This window comes from Xenopus laevis, chromosome 4S, assembly GCF_017654675.1.
Source record: "Xenopus laevis strain J_2021 chromosome 4S, Xenopus_laevis_v10.1, whole genome shotgun sequence".
NCBI classification, from domain to species: Eukaryota; Metazoa; Chordata; class Amphibia; order Anura; family Pipidae; genus Xenopus; species Xenopus laevis.
The window spans coordinates 18,879,294-18,899,967 of record NC_054378.1 but is presented as its reverse complement, the minus strand read 5'-3'; the positions used below and the strand labels follow the sequence as shown (position 1 = coordinate 18,899,967).

At 43.8% G+C, this 20,674-nt stretch overlaps 1 protein-coding gene across 2 annotated transcripts; it reads left to right on the top strand.

Moving 5' to 3' along the window:
- Positions 1-15,635, top strand: wee1.S (WEE1 G2 checkpoint kinase S homeolog). Of its 2 annotated transcripts, none has more exons than XM_018259531.2 (11): positions 1-430; positions 6,852-7,057; positions 7,285-7,351; positions 7,443-7,615; positions 8,254-8,375; positions 9,563-9,709; positions 9,851-9,946; positions 11,190-11,275; positions 11,947-12,117; positions 12,496-12,641; positions 13,428-15,635. In XM_018259531.2, exons 1-11 carry the CDS (start codon positions 392-394, stop codon positions 13,579-13,581), a joined length of 1,407 nt encoding a protein of 468 aa, XP_018115020.1. In that variant the 5' UTR covers positions 1-391; the 3' UTR covers positions 13,582-15,635.
- The last annotated feature ends 5,039 nt before the right edge of the window (positions 15,636-20,674 follow it).

Here is a 20,674-nt window from a genome sequence, read left to right as displayed (position 1 = left end):
GTGGGATGAGCGGGTGCTGGAGGAGCAGCTGCTGGGGGCTGTCACTGTGTCCCAAGGTGTTGCCTTTTTAGCAGGGTCCCGGGAGGAATCAACAGCCATTTGTGTCCAGAGAGACTTTGGGTAGATCATTCACAGACACCGACAGTATCAGGACGGCTGAGTTTCTATGGGATTTCCTGAGACATAACGGACCGGCCACAGTCAGCACTTACCTGAGCCACCTACCTGCAATTAGCCAACAATCACTTACTGGAAGAACTGCTGGATCCCCATTGTTCTCTAACTCGCACCCACCTATCCGGCTCTCCCATAACCCCCCCCAATCAGGGTCACTATTATATCTGCAGGACTTTGGGAGAGGAACAGCACCTTGGGGTGTCAGGGCAACACAATGGGATTCCCTAATGGTTTCACAGATGAACCACAAAAGGTAAGTGTGCGAGACATTATATTGACTTATACTGGAAAGCTTTTTACTGTGTATGAATATTATAGATATACAGAGGCAGAACAGGGGGTGACAGTGAAGGAATGTTGTATACAGAGGCAGAACAGGGGGTGACAGTGAAGGAATGTTGTATACAGAGGCAGAACAGGGGGTGACAGTGAACTTAGTGAAGGAATGTTATATACAGAGGCAGAACAGGGGGTGACAGCAAAGGAATGTTATATACAGAGGCAGAACAGGGGGTGACAGTTAAGGAATGTTATATACAGGGGCAGAAGAGGGGGTGACAGTTAAGGAATGTTATATACAGAGGCAGAACAGGGGGTGACAGTTAAGGAATGTTATATACAGAGGCAGAACAGGGGGTGACAGTTAAGGAATGTTATATACAGAGGCAGAACAGGGGGTGACAGTGAAGGAATGTTATATACAGAGGCAGAACCTGGGGTGACAGTTAAGGAATAGTACAGACTGTCAGCAGTGGAACACAGGGTAACTGAACAGTAACAGAAATATTTCCATTTAATGTACATCTTTTATAACCAACCCCTGGGGGGTAATAACAAGCTGCACTCAAAGGCCAAGTCCGGAACAACTTCAAAATCCATAAATTCCTCTCCCTTCAAAGAGTCGGTTATGATTCAAACCCTCTAATGCTTCTGGGACATCTCGTGTTTGCACTTATAGAAGTGTTTCCCTTAGGCCAACTGATTACATTGCTGTATATTCCCGTGACCCTCTGGGTTGATTCTTCCTCATTACAATAAGTCACATTATGGTGCCTCCCTAATTACCTTCCCCCACCCAGTGCCCCATGTGAGTGTAAATACAGGGCAGTCAGCTGAGGGAGCTCTGGGTATGAGCCCCGGGGTATTAAGGATGAACAATTACATGAACGAGTCAGGCACAAATTGCTCGGCTCTTGCTGTGGTTTAACTACAACCCCCACCTCCCTGCGACGGCCTCAATTTCCCCACAAACAGCTGAAACAATAGGAGCAACATGGCTGCGGCCGCTACACTCGTGAGACGTGTCCATCACGCGGTACAGCCGCTAAGCCCAGCCCCCTTACTAACACATCACAGACGCTGCGGGCGGGGCTGTTTTATTTACATTGTGAGTGACACGCCGAGCAGTGCATTCGCTGGGCGGGGAGGGGGGGAACCTTCGCGCCAAAATAACGTCACGGAGCACGAGGATGCGCTGCAGCCACCAGGGGAGTCCATTTTTGAAAAGGAATTTCCGGCTCCCATTGGCAGCAATAGGCCACGCCTACGTGGAGTCGGGCAGCATCGCGCGGTATTGGTTCTCGTTCTGTGGAACGCCTCCCATTGACCCGCCCAGTTTAACGCCCTCTGGTGGGTAACGGTCGCGCCTTCAGTGTTGCTGCTGTTGAGAAGAGAAAGATCTTGGGGGGCGCCTAAGCTCCGGCACCGTTTGTTTGTGTTTGTGAGTGAGCGGCTCCGCCTCTGGGTGTCACCGTGTCACTGACCATCGGTACCGCTGTCACTCGAGCCCCGGGGTCTGGATAATGATCTCCGGCCCTGCAGCTGCCTTAGTGCTCTGGAATATCCCGCGATCCACCGCCGTCTTCCCCAGCCCCGGAATATGAACGTCCAGCCCCGGAATATGAACGTCCAGCCCCGGAATATGAACGTCCAGCCCGTGCGCCACAAGCTCTTCTTCAGCGACACAGACGAGGAGGAGGAGGACGGACACAGCACCGGGGAGGACTCGGCTTTTCAAGAGAGCGACTCGCCCGTGTCCCGGCAGAGAGAGAAGCAGGAAGGGAAGCCGCCGGGAGGCTCCTGGGAGGAGTTGGAGGAGGAGGAAGGGTTCGGATCGTCTCCCATCAAATCGCCCGGGGATTTCTTCATGAGCGACTCCCCGTCCTACCGGCAACTGGCTCCCGCCTCCCCCACCCGATCCCCCCAAGGACCCACATCCCCCATCCCCGAGTGCCCCGGGACCCCGCCCCACAAGACTTTCCGCAAGCTCCGCCTCTTCGACACCCCGCACACCCCCAAGGTACCGACACCCCAAATCTCTCTCTATGTGTTTATAAATCACTGTGTCCCCATATATCTCTCCCTATGTCTCTCTCTACTCGCCTTGTTCTTCTATGGAAGGGCTCGTACGCCTTTAAGTTAACTCTTAAGGTTGCTGTACACTATAAGATCCACTTGTCTGGTGACATCACCAAACAAGCGAATCTTTTCCCCGATATGCCTTTAAGGTAGGCCATACACGGACCGATAAAAGCTGCCAAGAGACCGAGTCTGCAGCTTATTGCCCCCCCCGACAGGCTTTCCCGATCGAGATCTGTGCGAAAATCGGCAGATCTCGATCGGATGGGACTAAAAATCCTGTCGGATCACGGCTGCATCTGTTCGTTGATGTGGTCCCGCGATCCGCCCGCCCGTAAAGCCACCGTTAGGATCCGATCGTTGGGCCCTAGGGCCCACGATTGGATCAGCCCGATATTGCCCACCTCAAGGTAGCATATTGGGGAGAGATCCTCTCGTTTGGCGACATCACCAAACGAGCGCATCTCTCCGTGTATGGCCACCAGGGCTATGTCAGGTAATCTGAACATTAGGCCCTATGGCCGAAAGACGAGCGCAATGGGCTCCGACGGGTCGGGAGAAAATTAAACCTTCCCAATTGATATGTCCAGATATTGATCAGAAAGACCCGTCAGAAGCCTCCATACACGGGAAGATTAGCTGTCAAATTGGTCTATCGGCAGCTTTATCTGCCTGTGTATGGCCACCTTTACTCTGATGCAGAGAGTGATATTATCAAACAATTTGCAGTTTTTCATTTTTATGTGTTTTTTTTTCAGTTACTTCCCTTTTATTCAGCATCTCTCCAGTTTGCAATTTCAGACGGCTGGTTGTTAGGGTCGACATTACCCTAGCAAATATGCATTTAAATAAAAGCCCCCATACATGGGCTGATAAAAGCTGCTGACAGAGTCCGCAGCTTATTGGCCTGTGTGTGGGGCCATTCGACAGGCTTCCCTGATCGATATCTGCCTGAAAGTCGGTCAGATCTCCATCTGGCAGGTTAAAAAATTTTGGATAACAATGCACCATTTCGGGTGCATTGTTATCCAGTCATTGGGCCCTAGACTCCACGATCGGATCAGCCAATATCTCCCACTTCAATGTGGCCATATCTGGGAGAGATCCACTCGTTTGTTGATCTCTACGTCTATGGCCACCGTAAGAGTCTGGGATATGAAGAGAAGAGGCCTGAATAGAAAGATGACTCGTCGATCCGGCTGGACGGAGAATTTCGATCTGGTGCCTTTGTATGCCGCCCGAATATCGGACTTCGTTAGTGCTGAATCGTGAGACGATTCAGCACTAACAGTGGCCGATGTTCGGCTGCCTCCAAAGGTCATAATTTAAAGGGCACCTCGACCAATGAGCTGACCTATATCCAAGTCTTCTGCCTATATCAGTCGGCTCGACTCCCACCATACACACACCAAATATTGTACCGTAATTAGTTACATACGATATTATCTGTGCGTCTATGGCCACCTTAAAAGATAACCCACCTCCCTGCTCTCTGTATCCACAATGTGTGTCCCTCATTCCTTCAGTAAATGCCCCAAGGAGAGGGGAGCCCTGTGTAATGAGTATAATCTAGATATTGGAGTTGTGTGTATCCTACTCACAGCTTACTCACACCTGTCATTTATACACATTCCCCTATATGTGTATTCATACTTGCAGTATATGTCATATTCCCTTTCCCTTGTGTATAACCCACGGCCAACAGCACTGCATGTGTTGTATCCTCCTAACCAGAGGCCTACCATGACTCGCTCCCTGTATACAGGTATGGAATCTGTTATCCAGAAAGTTCCAAACTACAGAAAGGCCGTCTAACATAGACCCAATTTGACTCAAATAATCTAAATCTTTATTAAAGGGGTTGTTCACCTTCCAAACACTTTTTTTTCAGTTCAGTTGTTTTTCAGATTGTTCCCCAGAAATAGACTTTTTTTTTTTTTCAATTACTTTCCATTATTTATTTTGAGTGTAGAGTTGAGGAGTTTGTCTGGCAGCCCCGTAATTCAGGTGCTGATTCTAAACTGTTACCATTTTGCAACATTTAGTTGATACTTTTCTCAGCAGGCTCTATGGGGAATATAATTATTGTTTCAATTCTAACAAACGACTTTTATGAAACTCGGCTTCTGCTCAGCAGTGATACAGATAAGAAATGTATCAATTTAGAACAGTTGGGTCGGCGACCCCCCCCCTTCCTAGGGCTGCTTTAGAAGGAGAAAAATGACACTTTACACTTCAACATTAGAAAAACAGTGACACCGAAAGTAATTGGAAAAAGTCTTTATTTCTGATGATCTATGATCTGATGAACTAGTTGTTTGAAGGTGAACAACCCCTTTAACGATTTCCCCTTTCTCTGTAATAATAAAATGAACCTTGTACTTGACCCACCTAAGAAATAATTAATCCTTATTGTGGCAAAACCAGCCTATTGGATTTATTGAAAGTTTAAATGATTTTCTAGTTGACTTATGGTATAAAGATCCAAATTACGGAAAGATCAGTTATCCAGAAAACCCCAGGTCCAGAGCATTCTGTATAACAGGTCCCATACCTTTATTTTATATTCTCAACCTAACATGCTATGTGTGTGTGAGACTAATACCCAGTGTAGATGGGCCAAAGTATTCTTGCCAATACACACTGGCTGCTATCAGGAGTGTTTTGTATTCACACTAGTGTAGCGTGTGGGCGTCCACGTGCCCTGTGTGTGATTCAGTGTTGTGACTGCTGGTTAAGTCAGTGAACACTCCTGTATTAGTAACCCTAGAGTTGCTGGGCACTGGGTTCAATTCCAAGTGGCATCAGTGTCTCTCGACTGTCTGGTTATAACATCTGTTGGCAGTTACCTGTCTAATCTCTTAGCAACTCTGCAACGCTGAGACTGTCACTCATGTTATAAGGGATGTACCCCCTACCGTAAACGATAAGGATATTAGAAGTCACTGAGGGGTTCTGTGACCATATAAAAGCACAAGGCTGCAGGCTGAGTTATACAGGGAACTCTTGAGTATCACTCATGTATTATAAGGGAAAATGTACCCCTTACTGTAAATGATAAGGATATTGGAGGTCACTGAGGGGTTCTGTGACCATATAAAGGCACAAGGCTGCAGGCTGAGTTATACAGGGAACAGTATGACTCATGTATTATAAGGGATAATGGAACCCATGGAAATGTGGAATGAATGGATATTGGGAAGTTTCTCTTTCATTGGGCAAGAGACACATTTTGGGTAGAGTTCCCCTTTAAATCTCAACCAACTCCAATTTTCTGCTCCTGTTTAACAAGGGATGTGCCGCTGTGTTGTGTCTAAAATGATAATGTGTGACCTGTCGTGGTACCTCCTAATGTACCTGTATGGGTTGTGCTGGGACGGGGGGGGGGGGCAGCGGCACTGAAGTGCAATGTTGCTTTGAAATCCTAAATCAGTGCTTGTTTGTGAGTGAATGGATGTGGGTGGGCCCTGTTAGTGCTGCCCCCTCCCCCACTACTCAGTGCTGTGGAATTTGATCTTTGGGTGGGGGAGGGTCAGTTTCCTGGCTTTAGTGTTGGGAGTTGTGGCTAAATGGCTTCTTGTGCTCAGTCACTTGTGCCCTTTGTCCCATTAAGTGCCCTGTCCATTGCCCAGTGTATATTCTGAGTGCTGCAGCTCTGAGCCGGTTTGTTGGAAGAGCACAAGTTAAAGGTCAACTGACCCTGTCCTTGGGCTGCAGGGAATGGGCAGGGCGGCTCCGGACTAATGCCTTTCTGTGTTTGAGCCTTGGGGTTTATACAATTTTAAAGGTGGCCATACATGGGCAGATAAAGCTGCCGGTATTGGTAGTTTAGACCAATTTGACAGCTAATCTGCCCCTGTATGGAGGCTTCCGGCGAGTCTTTCCGATCGATATCTGGACACGATATTGATCGGAATGGTTTGATTTTTCTCCCAACCGACCCGTCGGAGCCCATTGCGCTCGACGTAAACCGATCGTTCGGCCATGGGGCCGAACGTTCGGATTATCCCCGATTTAGCCCTGCCGTTAGTGGCACATTGGGGAAAAGATCTGCTCGTTTGGTGATGTCGCGAAACGAGCAAATCGTATAGTGTATGGCCACCTTAAGGACATTTTGTTGCCTGAGCAGTGGTTGACCAATGAAATGCCCAGAATCCCCCATCATTGATTCCTTTGGGAATCATCCGCGCCCTTCCCATAGGAATAAATGACAGACATCAAACTGGCCAGTTACACTTGAAAGGGATCGATATGGGGTGTGGTCAGACATTGCTTGACCGTCAAATGTGTAATTACGTTTTTTTTAACCCCTTCAGAGTTTATTGTCGAAAGCTCGAGGAATCGGCTCGAGCGCATTGAGGTTTCGAGGCGGGACGCTATTCCGAGAAGCGGAGAAGGCTCCAAAGCCAGAGTTTGTGTACAGCACCCCTCAGGTCAACATCAACCCCTTCACCCCGGATTCCTTGGAAATCCAGTCTTCTGCCGGGCTTTGTCGCGGGAGAAAAAGGGCACTTTTAAATGAGTGAGTTTCTCCTCTTTCCTTGACTCTACAACTGCCAGTTATCTCCCTAACTCTAACTGTCAGCCAGGGGATATCTATTGCCTTCCAGCTGTAGAACTACAGTTCCCAGCATCCCGCCCTCCGCCTCTGGGTCAAATTCAATGACCTGTGATGGGTGGGCGCGTCGGACCCTCTGCTCCAGTCCCACTAATACAGAACCGCAGCCTAATCTTTGGTTCTTCTTTCAGCTCCTGTGGGGAAGACATGGAAGGCAGCGACTGTGAACTGGAAGATGAAGACATCCGGCCCGCGAAGGTAAGTGAATATTTGCCTGGGAAAGGGAGATGTTCTGGGGCAGTGGGAATGGTGCTCACAGCTAACGAGCTCTCTCCATGTACTTTTTCAGCGGATCCCAATAACAGAAAGCAACATGAAGTCTCGATACGCAACAGAATTCCATGAACTGGAGAAAATCGGTTCCGGAGAATTCGGCTCTGTGTTTAAATGCGTGAAGAGACTCGATGGCTGCATCTACGCCATAAAGCGATCGAAGAAGCCCCTTGCCGGCTCTGTGGATGAGTAAGTGCCAGTCCCCTTCTCTGCACTGCAGGTCCTGACTACATACATCAGGGGTGTCCAAACTTTTTGCTCGCAGGGCCACATTGGAAAAAAGAAAAATTGTCTGGGGCCACACATGAAATACACAAACACGTTTGATGTTTGTAAAAGTAAAGGAAATACACAGAAAAGAACTACAATGCCAGTTGGATAACCAGATGGAGCTATACACTGGAAAATGGGACACCTGGATATTAAATAGACTTATTATTATATTATTATTACTAACTGGGCAATGGGCAGAGTCCCCCCTCCTCCTATATCCTTGACATGACGTTTCCTCGGGAACCAAGCTGGGCCACATTCATATGCATCCCGGGCCGCATGTGGCCCTCGGGCCGCAGTTTGGACACCCCTGACATACATCATTGAACAATCTAGTTGCATTCCTTCTATATAATGTAAAGCCCTGTGATTGTGCTGAGAAAAGCTTCAAGCCCCTCACACTGCCCACGTTCTCCAATGCCTTTCTGTGATGTCTACTTAATCTGACCCCCCCCCCCCCCTGAGTGGGACAATGAAATGAATCATTCGAAAAAAGGGAAAGTAATAAAATACTTTATGAACTTGTAACCTTGAATATTTTCTCTTCCCAACAGGCAGAATGCTTTGAGAGAGGTGTATGCACACGCTGTATTGGGACAGCACCCCCATGTGGTCCGATACTACTCCGCTTGGGCAGAAGATGACCACATGCTCATTCAGAATGAGTATTGTAATGGTGAGTGTCAGACCACTTCACAGCTTATCAGTTGAAGACCCTTAAAGGGGTTGTTCACCTTTTGAGTTAACTGTTAGTATGATGTAGAGAGGGATATTCCAAGACAATTTGCCATTGGGTTTCATTTTATATTTGTGGTTTTTGCGTTATTTCGTTTTTTTATTCAGCAGCTCTCCAGTTTGCAATTTCAGCCATGTGGTTGCTAGGGTCGAAATGACCCCAGCAACCATGCATTGATTTGAATACAAGACTGTAATATGAATAGCAGAGGTCCTGAATAGAAAGATAAGTAATAAAAGTTAGCAATAACTATACATATGTGGCTTTCCAGAGCATTTGTTTTTTTAGATGGGGTCAGTGACCCCCATTTGAAAGCTTTAAAGAGTAAGGAGAAAACAAATCATTCAGAAACGATACAAAATAAATAACGAAAACCAATTGAAAAGTGGAAAAGAATTGGCCATTCTATAACATACTAAACGTTAACCTAAAGGTGAACCACCCCTTTAAAGGGTAGGTTCACCTTTGAGGTAATATTTAGTATGTTATTGATTGTCCAGTTCCTAGCAACTTTGCAATTGGTCTTCATTATTTGTTATACGTTTTTGCGTTATTTGCCTTTTTCTTCTGACCCTTTCCGGCTTCCAAATGGGGACCCCATCTATAAAACTAAGGCTCTGTAAGGCAATCATTATTGCTACTTTTTATTACTTATCTTTCTATTCAGGCCCTCTGCTCTTCATTTTTCAGTCTCTTATTCAAATCAATGCATGGGTCATTTGGGCCCTAGCAACCAGAAGGCTGAAATTGCAAACTGGACAGCTGCTGAATTAAAAGCTAAATAACCACAAATAATAATAAAAGGGAACCAACTGCAAATTCTCAAAATATCCCTCTCTACATCATTCTAAAAGCAACTTCAAGCTCATGACCATGTTCTAGACACTGGATATAAAGACTCTGTACGTTCTAATGTGTTGCCTGCCTGGTTTAACCCTCGCTGCCCTTTATACTTGTATAGCTGTTCATTACAGACTTGTGGCCCTCAGCCTGTGCTCCCCAAATTGTACTGTGAATGCAGAATCTACAGGACTGGCACTTTTTTCTGTTTGGTGTATAAAGGGTTAAATCTGCTCCTTGGAGACTTAATTCTGTTTGATGATAAAGGTTTTTCTCCGGTTTTGCAGGCGGGAGCTTGTCTGATGTCATCAGTGAGAATTACAGGACGATGCAATATTTCACGGAGCCAGAATTAAAGGATTTGCTCTTGCAAGTGGCTCGCGGCCTGAAATATATTCACTCCATGTCACTGGTGCACATGGACATAAAGCCGAGTGAGTACAGACTCCAAACACCTTCTTCCTGCAGACGCTGCTAAATGTCATTTTCTGAGGGGGGGGGGGAGGGGATCTCTGTGCCACATTTGTTTCCCAAAGTACCAAATCCAATGTCCTGAATGCATTGCCTCTCACCAGGTAACATATTCATATCAAGGACGACCCTCCCAAACACGGCAGTCGAAGAAGCGGACGATGAGGAATGTGGCTCCGGAAAAGTAATCTATAAAATAGGTAATTATTTCTCTGCTTTTGTTCCTTACAAAAGTTTGTTTTTATGTACATGGCAGACATGGCTATGGGCAGAACCACATGTAAATGAAGATTCTGTGCCCCTTTGATCTAACTTTTAATTTTAGTATGTTATAGAATGGCCTTCATTTTTTCTTTAGTAGTTTTTGAATGATTTGCTGCCTTCTGACTCGTCCCAGTTGTTAAATAGGGGTCACTGACCCCATCAAAAAACAAATGCTATGTAAGGCTTAGAATTTATTGCTATGTTTTATTACTCCTCTTTCTATTCAAGCCTCGCCTATTCATATTCCAGTCTCTAAATGTCTCCATACAAGGGCAGATATAAGCTGCTGACAGATTAAAGGGGTTGTTCACCTCTAAACGAACTTAGTATGATGTAGAGAGGGATATTCTGAGACCTCGTGCAATTGGTTTTCATTTATTATTTGTGGTTTTTGAGTTTTTACCTTTTTATTCAGCAGGTGTCTAGTTTGCAATTTCAGCACTATGGTTGCTAAGGTCCAAATCATCCTAGCAACCATGCATTGATTTGAATAAGAGACTGGGATATGAACAGGAGAGGCCTGAATAGAAAGATGAGTAATAAAAAGTAGAAATAAAAATTTGTAGCCTTACAAGGCATTTGTTTTTAGAGGGGGTCGGCAACAAGCGTCACAAGAAGGGAAATCATTCAAAAACTATAAAAAAGAAAAATTGAAGACTAATTGAAAAGTTTCTTCAATTCAGCCATTCTATAACTTACCAAAAGTTAACTTTAACCACCCGTTAAAGTCAGCAGCTACTTGGACAGTGTATGAGGGCCCTCCAACGGGCTTCCCGAATAGGCCAGGTTATAAATCGTCGAGTCAAGGACTGCATCGGTTCATTGATGCCGTCATATATTCTTTTGCCTGTATTCTCCTCATTGTAATCTGATTTTTGGGCCCTAGGGCCTACATTGGATCAGCCCCGATATCGCCCACCTCAAGGTTGGCATATCGGGGAGAGATCCTCTCGTTTGATGAATGAGTGGATCTCTTTATGTATGGCCAGGTTTATTCATATCCAGTGCATGGTTGCTGGGTCATTTGGACCCTAAAAGTTAATTTCAAAGTGCTTTAACTGCTACAGAGCATCCGAGTCCAATCGTTGCCTTCCTTTCCATTGGCCTTGCACTAGAAGTAAAATTTGACCCGAAATGTATGAATCGTGTTCTCAACCTTCACTTTCCCTTTTGTTTAAGGTGATCTTGGTCACGTAACAAGAGTCTCCAGTCCCCAAGTGGAAGAAGGTGACAGTCGGTTTCTTGCCAATGAAGTGCTACAGGAGGTACGTCATCTATTTTGTTTATACAGTAGAATCCCCGTTTAACGTCTTTCAGGAGACCAGGAAAAAATGATGTAAAATCTTGGAAAATGTAAAATCAGAGAAATGTGTTAAAGTAACTTTGCTGAAAGCATATAAGCACAGTAGTCTTTTACTTTGAGGCACAATATTTACTGTGTTAATAACAAGGGTTAAACATTGCAGTGTTAATGTTACACTATGGGGGACATGTGCAAGGCCTTTCTGGCAGTCACATACACAACCTAAAGCAATAAGTGATTGGTGCAGGACTGTATAAGGGGCAGACTAATTGGAATCGACCATTTACAGGCAGAACCATAGCACAATATACATCTGGTTAGTATTTTAAACATCTCTATTTCACAAATAATAACATTCATAGAGGGGGGAAAAAAAGCAGTTTTTTGGAACATCAGGACAAAATTTTAATGTAAAATCCGGGACTTAGAATCAGGGAAATGCACCCATAGAAATGCATTATAAATTAGCAGGACCACAAATAAAAAATGTAATATGCGGGAAAACTTAATACAGTGAAACCTCAATTTTAAGTACCCTGGTTTTATGTTTATGGAGGGTTTTCTCTATTAGTTGGAGCCGTCTGTGTCTGGTGAGCTGCTCCTTGACATTTCCCCCTCCTGCTCTTTCCTTAGAACTATACCCACTTGGCAAAAGCTGATATATTTGCCCTGGCGCTGACAGTGTGGAGCGCAGCGGGAGCAGAGCCCTTTCCTACCAATGGAGACCAGTGGCACGAGATCAGACAGGGCAAGCTGCCCCGGGTGCCACAGTTACTCTCTCAAGAGTTTGTGGACTTAATCAAGGTAAGTGTTAACCTTTAGTCTCTATATCCAATTAACCCTAGTGAGTTGTGTGGATATGATCAAAGTAGGGATGCACCGAATCCACTATTTTGTATTCAGCAGAAATTGTATTCGCGAAAGATTTGGCTGAATCTGAATACTTATTTGCATATGCAAATTAGGGATTGGAAGGGGAAAGCATTTGTTACTTCCTTGTTTTGTGACAATAAGTCACGCAATTTCCCTCCCCAACCCCAAATTGGCATATGCTAATTAGGATTCGGTTTGACCGAGTGAAGGATTGCGAGAAAAAGGCCCAATCCTTTCCAAATTCTGAACTGTGCATCCCTAGATCAAAGCCCAAGGGCAACTCCCTCATCCTTTATTTTCTGCCCGCAGCTTATGATTTCACCCGATCCAGAGAAAAGGCCTTCGTCCGTGGCCCTGGTCAAGCATTCCGTTCTCCTATCCGCGTCTCGCAAGAGCGCCGAGCAGCTGCGCATAGAACTCGATGCCGAGAAGTTTAAAAATGCACTTCTGCAGAAGTAAGTTTTCATTTGGTCTGCATTAGTTATTTTTATAGTTGATTTGCCTTCTTCTTTTGACTCTCTCTCCAGCTTTCAAATAGGGGTCGCTGGCCTCATGTAAAAACAAATGTTTAAGTCTAAACAATGATTATTATTGCTACTGTTAATTACTCTCTATTCAGGGCTCTTCTATTCTTATGCCAGTCTCTTATTCAAATCGGTGCATAGTTGCTAGGGTAACTTGGGCCCTAGCAACCATATTGCTGAAATTGCAAACTGGAGAGCTGCTAAATAAAAAGCTAAATAACTCAATCACAAATAATAAAAAATGAAAACCAATTACAAATTGTCTCAGAATATACATCATACCAAGCGTTAACTCAAAGGTTAACAACCCCTTTAGTAGAACCTTCCCAATATTTATTTGCTGCCTTCTTTTGACTCTCTCTCCAGCTTTGAAATCGGAGTCGCTGACCCCATCTAAAAACAAATACTCTTTAAGGCTAAACAGTTACTGTCACTGCTACTGTTTATTATGCTTTCTATTCAGGCCTCTACTATTTACATTCCAGTCTCCTTATTCCAATCAGTGCATGGTTGTTAGGTGGCCACTAGCAACCATTGAAACTGTAAATTGGAGAGCTGCTGAATAAAAAGCTAAATAACTCAAAAAACCACAAATAATAAAATAAAAACAAATTGCAAGTTGTCTCCGTATATTACTCTACATTGCTTGCATCCCATCTAAAACTGTTGGTCTGAACGTGACAAGCTCTAATATACGATCCAATATTTGTTTTCTAGGGAACTGAAGAAAGCACAAATAGCCAAAGCAGCGGCAGAGGAACGAGCCCATTTCCCCGACCGGATAGCGACTCGATCCACGACTCAGAACAACCGGACGACCCGCCTCATCGGGAAGAAGATGAACCGATCCGTCAGCCTCACTATATACTGACATTTAGTACTGACATATATAGTACACGATTGTCGCCTTCACCTTGTTTCGTGTGGATCCATTCGAGCAGCTTTCGTAGTTTAGTTTAACAGACGCTGCGTTAGTAGCTGTAGGTGTTAAAGCTCTAACATCCCAGTTGGCAGTTTTTTTGCAACTTGTCCTGAATTATGATCCAGTTGATCCGAAGTCCGGACTCAATGGCACACGATCAATAACTGTTGATCAAAGTGTCATCAATGGATGGGATGGAGTTGTTGACCTTTAAGGCTTTTATGTCCAATTAGGACCCAGATTGTTAGCCTCTATGGTGGTAAATTCTTAGTCTAATCAAGACAGATGGTAGAAGGATATGGGGGAGCCAGGGACCCCCCTCCTTTAAATACACTGGTGTAAGCCAATGGTGAGTTGTAGCACCATGATGCCCAAGCTCTGCTTCAGGCCCATTTCTATTTAATGCTCCCAAGTCTACATTACTGTAATAGTTTACAGCTTTTTTTAGTTCAGGTTTTACTTTAATGCGGTATTTTTCTTTTTTTTTTCTCTAATGTAAATGTGTAAAATAGACGCGCCGGGTTCGCCAGTTTAGAATGAATGGGAAATTCATTGGAGAAACTCGGCACCGGCGATTCGAAATTGTACCTGGGTACATTTTATTGTGGATTTTATTCAACTTTGAGCACTTTGTTAGCATCAGGCAATGTACGGGCACAGTCCATATGTGCCACATGAAATATGCTGCTATTTTTGTTCCCCCCTCCCTCTTTATTTTTGTTCCCCCTTCCTTTTTATTCCCTGTAAAATGTGTAGCATTAAAGGGGTTGTTCATCTTTAACTGAACTGTTAGTATCATGTAGAGGGGGATGATCTAAAACAACTTGCAATTGGTTTTCACTTTTTTATTTGTTTTTTATTTAGCTTTTTCTTCAGCAGTTTTCCAGTTTGCAATTTGTCATCTGGTTGCTAGGGTCCAAATTCCCCCATTAACCGTGCATTGAATTGAATAAGAGGCTGGAATATGAATAGAAGAGGCCCAATAGAAAGTAGCAGTAACAATAAATGTGTAGCCTTACAACAGAGCATTTGTTTTTTTAGATGGGGTCAGTGACCCCTGCTGGAAACAGTCAGGAGGAGGCAAGTTATTCAAAAACTATAAAAAATAAATGAAGACCAGTTGAAAAGTTGCTTAGAGGTGGCCATTCTATAACGTACTGAAAATTAACTTAAAGTTGAAACACCCCTTTAAACAATCATTGTTTTACATTGTCCCCTCGGCTGATGATGAACTTGGTTGGTCCCGGTATCTCGCACAGAAGGTGCTTAATGGCCCCGTAGCTTGTAATTATGTCCATAACTCCCATGATTCAACAGGAAAATATGCACCTTCCCCCCCCAACACCCGTTGTAAAGAACTTTGTGTCCCGTTTGTTCCTTTTCTTTGTATGTAGAAATACATAATGTGACTTGTACCTTCATGCCAAATCCTTGCAGAGCAGCGACCTCCCGTTCTGCACCCCCCAAATCCGCTCGGTCGCCACCAGTAAAGCGAGTGCAGAATAGGAACCTTGTGCCGTAATTGCACTAGCGACCCCCAACCTCTTGTTTCAGATCTAGATCAATCTTGCCTAATGTTTGAAAACTTTTTGGGGTTCTTTACTGATTCCACAGAGAACCCAGGGGGTGAGAGGCTTTACTGATATTAGCAGCTGCTTGCCCGTGGGCTCTCATTGGCTGACAGGCGTGAGAGCGGAGAAATCTGATTGGCTGCGTTAGGAAATGTTCTTAATATGTCTCAGTAAAACGTGTTTCATCTTCATTTGTTCCCCCTCCCTCCATTGTCAGTTTAATATATTAACATAGAATTCATGTTAAAAGCAACTGGAGTTCCGCTGCCAGGACAGAATTTGTTGATCAGAAGTTTCTGGGTTCTGCACATAATGTTTGTTCACATATATGAAAAAGCTGCGCCTCTTGTACATTCAGTTGTGAGTTTGTGATGGTCGGTTTGTCTTTAAAAACCCTGTAAATAAATTACATGTGCCTTCCTCTTTCTTAAATAGATTCTGTCATGATTTTTATGGTGGTGTTTTATTATTTACTGCAAATAATTCACTCTACCGTGTAAAATTTAATTCCTAACCCAACAAGTGTATTTTTTATAGTTGTAATATTGGTGTGTAGGTGCATCTCGGGTCATTTTGCCTGGTTATGTGCTTTCAGAAAGAGCCAATGCTGCACTATGGAACTGCTTTCTGGCAGGCTGTTGTTTCTCCTACTCAACTGAATGTGTCTCAGTGGGACATGGATGTTTTGGTTATCTTCCCATTGTTCTGCTGGGTGGGGGCGGGGGGAGAAGGGAGGGGGGTGATATCACTCCAACTTGCAGTGCAGCAGTAAAGTGTGACTGAAGTTGATCAGATCACAAATCAGGTGACTGGGGGCACCTGAGAAACTGTCAGTATGTCTCACCCCATGTCGGATTTCAAAATTAAAAAAAAAAAAAATCTCTCTTCAAAAAGATTTCAATGCAGAAGTCGGCTGGATCGGCACTATTAACGGATGAAAAAAAAAGTTTTCCCATGACCGTATCCCTTTTAAGAATCTTTCTGTTCCTTTCAGTTAGGCAGATATAATAATAATAATAAAAAAAAATAAAAAAAAGGATGGACGTGTGTCTTTTTTCAACCTTACTTACTATGTTACTGAGAGCCGCCTTGGGATTGGCTGGAGGGGCTGGGTGGGCTGGATTTTTGTACCACGGAGGCAAATGGAACATTGTGCTACAAGTCTCTCCCACATTCAGGGACATACGGAAGCCCAGGTGGTACAGACTCCTGATATTTTTAGAGATCACTGGAGCTAGCGATGGGAACTTGTACATCAAAAGGGACATGTGCACAGATGAGACATAACCAGGTGATGATGGGTTAATGATCAAGAGTAAAGTTTGTCTACTCAGAGGTCCGGATGTTCTGGATCCTGTAGAAGTGGACCTGGATCTAGATGTGCCCTGTTCATACAAAGGGCAAGGTGAGTGGCACATATTGAATGAGTAGCAATTGCTGCAATGTACAGGAATAACAATTTTGCTGTTGATAGGTTTTGGCATGACCGCCTGCTGCTTGAACAAAAAGGAGAACTAAAGCCTAACTAAAGAAGTAGCTAGAAATGATGTACATTATGTTCTGTACCAGCCCAAGGCAACCACAGCCCTTTAGCAGTAAAGATCTGTGTCTCCAAAGATGCCCCAGTAGCTCCCCATCTTCTTTTCTGCTGATTCACTTCACATGCTCTGTGCTGCTGTCACTGAGCTTAGGGACCCACTTACAATATACAGTACACATAGAATATAAATGTCATACTATAAGGCTGATTAGTAATTAATACAGATAATTACTACATGGCAGCACAGAAACCTGTGCAATTAGCATCAGAATTTAATAATCAGCCCTGTAGCATCAGCTTATATTACAGACCTACCTCTTTTTCTGCTGGATAATTAGTGACGACCCCTAAGCTTAGCTTCTCAACAGCTGCTCAGAGCCCACTGAGCATGGGAGTGTCACAGACACTTTCCAAGATGGTGACCCCCTGTGACAAGTTTGAAGTCCTTGATCATTGTTGCTATTGACAAGCTGAAACTTTAGGCTGGTGCAATAAGTTTTAGGGTTTAGTTCTCCTTTAAAGGATAAGTAAACCTTTAAAATAAGTGAATGAAAAACAGATCATGGTGCTATTCTAAGCACTTTTGCTATTTACATTCATTTATGTTCTTTTAATTCCAAGCTATTAAAAGATACATGTAGAAAATAAATAATGTAAATTACAAAAGTACTTCCGTTTTACATTCACTTATTTTACAGGTTTACTTATCCTTTAAAATGTCTATGGCCACCTGTAGAGGTTACGAGTGCCCAACCCTGGCTGTTACCCCCTACCCTTCATTCTGTTCACCTCTACATCACTAGGCAGAAAAGCTTTGCTTTTTGTTTGTCGAATTCAAGGTGCAGGGCTGTTTGGTTATAAAGGATCCGTTATCCAGAAAACCCATTATTCAGAAAGCTTCAAATTACGGGAATGGCATCTTCCATAGACTCCTTTTTAAGCAAATCTAAAATATTTTTTAAAAATTATTTCTTTTTTCTCTGTAATAAAATATTAGCTTGTACTTGATCCCAACTAAGATATAATTAATCCCCCCCCCCGGGCTTTCTGGATAACAGGTCCCATGCATGATACAAAATTCCCAGGGCTGCCACAAGGTGGTGCTAATATTGCTGTGTACTCATAGTGCGATTCTCTGTACACAAAACATTAAATAAAAACAATAGGCTGGTTTTGCCTCCAATAAGGATTAATTATATCTTAGTTGGGATCAAATACAAGCTACGGTACTATTTTATTATAGCTTTTATATAGATTCAGTTTGGAATTCGGCCAGGATTCTGCCTTTTTCAGCAGGATTCGGATTTGGGCGAATCTTTGTGCCTGGCCAAACCGAATCCTAATTTGCATATGTAAATTAGGGTCTGGTAGGGAAATCACGTGACTTTCCATGACAAAAGAAGAATTTTTTCTACTTTTTCCATTCCTGCCCCTAATTTGCATATATCAATTTGGATTCAGTTCAGTATTCGGCCAAATCTTTCACCAAGGATTTGGGGATTCGGCTGAATCCCAAATACTGGATTCGGTGCATCCCTAGTAATAATAAGGAACAGGTTCCTTCCCTTTACTGGTGGCTTGGGGGCTCAACTGAGATATGGGGTATTCCTGGAATTATAGGCCAATTAGGGTGAGGCTTATTTGTACCCTGGGTACCCCTGGAACTATGGCGGGGTAACTGTCACCCCAATGTTTCTATATCTGTATCTATATGTTTCTATATCTATATATCTGTAACCTTGTTATGAGCTAAGGGGGCCCAGCTTGAAGGCCAGTTAGGGGGAGATTTTGGGTGAGTGTTTATTTGTGCCCTGAGTACCCCTGGAACTATAGCAGGGTGACTGTTACCCCAATGTTTCTATATATCTGTAACCTTGTTATGAGCTAAGGAGGCCCAGACTGAAAGCCAGTTAGGGGGAGATTTGGGGTGAGTTCTTATTTTTGCCCTGGGTACCCCTGGAACTATAGCAGGGTGACTGTTACCCCAGTATATACATATATATATATATATATATATATATATATATATATATATATATATATATATATATATATATATATATATAAACGCTAAGTCATATGAACATGTTAAACTACCCCCATAATCTCTGGCCAAACACTTGAACCTTGTAGCTGAAAATCGGTTTAATTTCCTACTATGTAACGTGCCACATAATGCAAAAATGCCGGAACAGATTTCAGGGTTGCAATATACTCCCTACAAACACCTAAAATAACGAGCAGGCACCATTCCGGAGCACCAAAAAAAAAAAAAGTTATTAGTTAGTAGAATCTAGGGTTGCCAACTTTTAAAAAAAAAAAAAAAATACCGGCCAGTGGTGGGGGCGGATAATAAAGGGGTGGGCCATGATGCAAAAGGGGGTGGAGCCGGTGGTCAGCAACGTAAAAGGGGCTGAGCCACAGAGTAGCGCCGCAAAAGGGCCAGGGCCACATCGCAGAAACCAAAGGAAATGTAAGTTTTTACTGGAGGGCAAGGGCTTTTGTAAAGGGTATTACAAATTATCGGCAGCTACATTGCCGGTAAATTTGTAATACCGGCCCTGGCCCTGGCAGGTGTTTTACTGGCTAGGCCGCTAAAATACCGGCCGGGTGGCAACCCTAGTAGAATCCAGGAGTCCAAAAGTTTTTATAGTAATACAAAAATCTTTATTTACATCTTGTATAAAAAATAATTGCCTGACGCGTTTCGTGTCCCCACAGGACACTTAATAATAGACTATATACTCCCCACTACTATATACAGCTACTGAATTTTTTATTCATTCCGGTGGGTAATTCCCCGACACAAGCTGTTGGGCGGAGACCCATCCACCTGCTGAGATGGGGGGGGGAGTGTTGGGTCCGGGTCCCATGGGGAGTTCTTGCAGGGAGAGCTGTGGATGTCCCATTAATAACAACAGACAATGTGACAACTTCAACTGCAGCCTCAGAGGGAAGTGAAACCTCTATTTGCCGACAGCTGCACAAGTGAGTGTTGCTAAACTCGGCAAATAAAATTCACTAATTGGCAAAAATCCTGCATGGGAATCCTGCTCCTTTAAGAGTAATGATCTGTTTTACATTTTTAGCTCCTATTTTCTCTCCATTCCATTGATATGACACATTCAGTACAGGGTGCCCCCGTTTGCCCCTGACGCCCCATGCTCACTTTCACTTTAGTTCTGGATTTTGCCCTCCTTTAGCTGTCCTATTGGGGGCAATAGAGAGGAAAGAATTCATTTGGGTGATGTGACAACAACAGCAAACAGAATACAACAAATAAATGTGCTGTGTTACTTCCCCTTTAAGCGCCTGTCATACTCTTGATGTTCCATTCATTTGTGTGCCAAGGCTCTGTCCCTGCTTGTTTGGTGTATGAAATGCCATATAAAGTGACAGAAATCTCCTTATACGCAGAAATTTGTACTCCGGCACCAGGCCCCAGCCAACCATATAACAGTTCAGTATGAGGGTCTCATTTATTGTGTGCCCAGAACATTCCTTCTCTGTATATTTGTATTTATACATATGGGAGGAGGTGCCATATTGATTCCCTTAGACAGTACAGTATGAGGGTATAGCTTATTGTGTGCCCAGAACATTCCTTCTCCGAATATTTGTATTTATACATATGGGAGGAGGGAGGTGCCATATTGATTCCCTTAGACAGTACAGTATGAGGGTATAGCTTATTGTGTGCCCAGAACATTCCTTCTCTGTATATTTGTATTTATACATATGGGTAGATGCACAGATTATATCTGGAGAGCAGAGAGACAAGTTGTGTGCAGAGCAAGTGATGCACTGGGAGGTTTGGACCCTAAAAATGTTTTTGGAGATGGGGCCCATTAATGCTCACAATTGACAAGGGAATCCACTTTTTAATGCAAATCTTACTATAAGAGAGGCATGTCTGAAAAAAACTTTGGGT

What these genes read in the sequence shown, in the direction of transcription:
- wee1.S (XM_018259531.2), top strand. Translation starts at nt 392, where the DNA reads ATGGGATTCCCTAATGGTTTCACAGATGAACCACAAAAG. An exon ending in CTTGCCGGCTCTGTGGATGA is followed by an intron (nt 7,616 to 8,253) that starts GTAAGTGCCAGT and finishes TCTTCCCAACAG; the next exon opens with GCAGAATGCTTTGAGAGAGG. An exon ending in AAAAGTAATCTATAAAATAG is followed by an intron (nt 9,947 to 11,189) that starts GTAATTATTTCT and finishes CTTTTGTTTAAG; the next exon opens with GTGATCTTGGTCACGTAACA.